Here is a 4,600-nt window from a genome sequence, read left to right as displayed (position 1 = left end):
TCCCGTTTATTATATAGATTAGACCGTTGGTGTCCCTGTCTGAATGGTTTAACACTGGTCTTTTTTATGGGCCCTCATGGTTTGCTGTTCGGTGTGAGCCATGGATCCCCTGTGTTGAAGGCCGTTTTATTTTTACCTGTCATGGTTTACTTTTTACTTATATTTACATCGATGGAGAGTTGTCTCATTGGCATTCAAACCACATCTTTTTATATCTATTAAGATATCGTTTTAACTGTTATCTAGTGCATTGAATTATTATACATGATAAATACAGAGTATACCACTATGTTAAGTGTGATACGAAATTTCCCTACTCGAGAATGTTAAAATAAATTTAAAACTCGATGCTTGCTGAGCGCACAACAATGTTAAATGCAATTTTTATTGTTCTTTCCTCATTCTACTGAAATATTGTGGTACCAAATCGCCTTGAACTATGCCCGACGCGCTAGACTACTCGACCACCTAGGCTTTACAATGATAAAGTTTTCGGTGGCCGGGTACGTGTTACCTTTCCTCGTCATTTTTATCTAGCGTCGTAACATACTAGTATATGGTAAATAATATATATCACATGAAGATGGAATTTTTACAAATCAGCTTAATTATTTATAGTAGAGGATCTTTCAAATTAGTATCGGATGCAGTCAGAGAAATTATCATATACTAAGTACGTCTGAACCTGTGACAACTTCGCGACATATATATTTATATATATATATATATTACATTTTTTTCCGCAAATTTGCAGAACTTTTCACAGAAAATGATAATTATCTTATCAGTGCGTCTGAACCAGTGACCACTTTACGACGTATATATATATATATATATATATATATATATATATATATATATATATATATATATATATATATATATATATATATATATATATATATATATATATATATATATATATAATGAGGGTATTTTTTATATGGCCTTCTAAATACCGTTTCGATCCCTAACATCACTGAAGAGACATTTACTGTCGAAATCCGGATCTGGTGTACTAAAGAAATATTGTCACCGTGTGTTTGTGGCATAACATCGTGGCCACAAGTTAAAAAAAAAATTCTGTTTAGTATTAAATTTATATTAAGATCCATTTTGTTACATCTTGTGATCAATTTTATTTGGCAATCGCCAATGGCAGTCAGCAGGGTTAAAGAACATCAGTTGTTCGACCTGTTAGTCAAATGCGTTTTGTTTAAATATACTTTTTCACTTTTTTGGTCTTTTGGAAAATGTTGTTTGTGCTGTTTTTAGAGTTATACGAGTCTAAATTGAAAACTACGTTCAAACCTATGATTGCGTTGGATAAAAACCGCAATTTTTATACGTGTGCATGTAAAACAAATTTCGTTGTAGAAGGGTCTAAAAACAGCACAAACAACATTTTCCAAAAGACCAAAAAAATGAAAAAGTATATTTAAACAAAACGCATTTGACTAACAAGTCGAACAACTGATGTTCTTTAACCATGCTGACTGCCATTGGCGATTGCCAAATAAAACTGATGACAAGATGTAACAAAATGGATCTGAATATAAATTTAATACTAAACAGAAATTTTTTTTTTTAACTTGTGGCCACGATGTTATGCCACAAACATACGGTGTCAATATTTATTTAGTACACCAGATCCGGATTTCGACAATAAATGTCTCTTCAGTGATGTTAGGGATCGAAACGGTATTTAGAAGGCCATATAAAAAGTACCCTCATTATATATATAAGCCAATGTGGTCGAGTGACTGGATACACTGCAGGCGATTTAGTGTCGCGATATCTCTGGTTTTCGAATCCCAGCGAGGATAGAACAAAAAAATTGAGAAAGCAAATTGACAGATCTTACATTGTTGGGTTGATGTTTAGACGAGTTGTATAAACAGAATGTACACAGCAATGTATCACCATCACATGAATAAATCTGTTGTAAATCTTCCACTGGTTCAGACGTACTTATAAATATAATTATTTCTGTGACTGTATCTTACATTAATATGTAGGATCCTTTACTATTGATGATTTACATTGATAAAGCTTTCGGTGGTCGGATACGTGTTACCTTTCCTCGTCAGTTTTTATGTACACAGTACATGATATATAAGGCATGAGATGGAATTTTTAAAGATCAGATTATAACATTAACGGTACCAATTTTTCTGTACCAGATGCGCATTTCGACAATACATGTCTCTTCAGTGATGCTCGTGGCCAAAATATGTAAAATACAAAGCTTATATAAAACTTATCTATAGTAGAGGATCGAACAAATTAATGTAGGATGCAGTCACAGAAATAATTATATTATATGTACGTCTGAACCAGTGACAACTGCACGACATATATATTTGCTTCCGCAAATTTGCAAATTAATATTGCTGTGCTGATGTTTAGTGGAATTATGAATATAATATGTGTTTTCAATAATGTATCCCCTCACTGGTTATCATATTGATGGATCTGTCATAGAGTTGTCACTTATTTAGACATAATTATACCTATGACTGCATTACGATCCTTAACGTCAAATAATTTAGCTAAACTGCAATCAATATCGTCTTCATGCCAAATGTGTCATGTACTGTGATGCAACCTTAGATCCTGCTGAAGGAGAAAGATAATAGTTGGTCACCGAAAGCTGAAGTCTAGGTGGTCAAGTGGGCTAAAGCGCTCGACACATTGCAGGTTGTGCTATCACGACATCTCAATATCATGAAGTCGAATCACGGCGAAGGTCAAACAAAAATTACTTCATCAAATTTGCAGATTTAATATTGTTGTAATGATAATTAGAATAATTATGTAAAAAATGTACAAAACACCAATATCAATATAGGATATATCAAAGATTTAACAATAACAATTTGGAAATTTATACAATTAAAACTGGACACAGCAGCGCATAGTTAATTCTAAAATTTCAAAAATGACCTAAGCTAAGTCATGTAAGTATTACTAGCATAGAGTGCATAAATATATTTCTAAATTTTCAGCAGTTTGATAATGATTAAAAAAAAAACAATCATATTAATTTCTGTTATTCAATATCTGAATCAATCAATCTTATTTCTTTCTGTGATGATATTTGTTTTCGGCTTTTTTCCCTAATCGCCACAATAAATATAGTTCTCCTTCCATCATGAATTTACATTCTTTTACAGTTATATTAAAAGTGTTATTCCAAACAGTTTCTTTGATTATCAGTACTTCAGCAAACTGATCATTCGTTTTGTTTTTACAATAAACTAATACAGTTTCTTGCACGATTTTAAAGTTTTCAACTTCTTCATGGAAATTGTGGCTCGTTTTATTAAGTTGTCTCATAAACTTCTTCTCAAAATATTGATACAATCTAAAATCTGCATGGTTATATTTTTGAAGGTTTCTGATATCATCTGGTGATAACTTAATTTTGTTTCCTTTTTCCTTTGAATATTCATTTATTGGTATGAATAATATATCTTTTAGATTCCAACATAAAATTCTTTTCATGAGTACCAGAGATTCGACAAAGTATTCTAATAGCATTATCAGAGAAAATTCTTTATCCAGTGATTTAAGTTTTTCATCGATTGCAGTGTCATTTTCAAAATATTTGACTGGAAGTCCAAAATCAAAGGACATCCGATTGTGCATTAAACGTTTTAATAAATCAGGGTGTTTTAAATACTTGGACATACGTTCATTGTCGTTATCTCCCTTTATTCTCTTTCTTATTATATCAAGTACATGCCAATAATATACTCCAGAGAGAAAATGGGATGCTGGATGTCGTATTATTCCAATATTTACGGCATCCTGACCAAGTATTTCTGTAAATTTGTCTTTACTGTAAACCACGTGGTTACATATAATGCTATATGATTCGTTTCGAGGAATTGGAATAAGTCTTTTTTTCTGTAAAAATGTATCTACGCCGAGATAATTCCAGTTATCACTTTTCTCTTTTGGTTTAGGAACTCTGGGTAATGCAATGTTCAATCCATGAGAGTCTCCATATCTTAGAAATATATTCATCACTGTTGAGCTTCCTGCTTTATGAACTTTTAAAAAAGCAACAGTGTTAATTCGATCCTTGCACACATTTTCATTTACCTTTCTTTGTTCCATTGTCGAATTGGCATAAGTCAATTCTATGTCTTTCTGATTTTTCTCCATGGTTACTGTGTCATATAATGACAAATTTGCTGCCAAAGTTCTTTCTGTTATGTTTGTATGTCTAAAAAGTATTCCTTTAACACGTATGTCATAACATTGATACCAAATGTTCATGAGTCCAATCATTAAAATGATTATTAATATACATCTGAAAAAAGAAAGATGGACTTGATTTACGGTATTGACCAATCATTAGACAGGAAAGATTAATCGAGGTACGTAAAGATCTACGAAGTATTACTAGTATATGCCAACTTTGAAATTCATTTTACCATATTATGATTCATCCGATTGCCTTTTCTTTTTATGTTAATTAAGTTATCTTAAACCAGGCATAGATTACCTTAGTCGTATTTGGCACAACGTTTTGGAATTTTAGTTTCTCAATATTCTTCAACTTTATACTTGTTTGACTTTTTGATTATTT

The 4,600-nt window shown here is 31.7% G+C and overlaps 1 protein-coding gene across 1 annotated transcript; it reads right to left on the bottom strand.

Moving 5' to 3' along the window:
• Positions 1–3,078: 3,078 nt before the first annotated feature.
• Positions 3,079–4,267, bottom strand: LOC143042946 (galactosylceramide sulfotransferase-like). The gene has a single exon (XM_076215451.1). The coding sequence runs from the start codon at positions 4,171–4,173 to the stop codon at positions 3,079–3,081; it is 1,095 nt and encodes a 364-aa protein (XP_076071566.1). The 5' UTR covers positions 4,174–4,267.
• Between the last annotated feature and the right edge of the window lie 333 nt (positions 4,268–4,600).

The sequence above is a fragment of the Mytilus galloprovincialis genome, chromosome 8 (genome assembly GCF_965363235.1).
Source record: "Mytilus galloprovincialis chromosome 8, xbMytGall1.hap1.1, whole genome shotgun sequence".
Classification (NCBI taxonomy): domain Eukaryota; kingdom Metazoa; phylum Mollusca; class Bivalvia; order Mytilida; family Mytilidae; genus Mytilus; species Mytilus galloprovincialis.
This window is presented reverse-complemented; position numbering and strand designations above follow the sequence as displayed.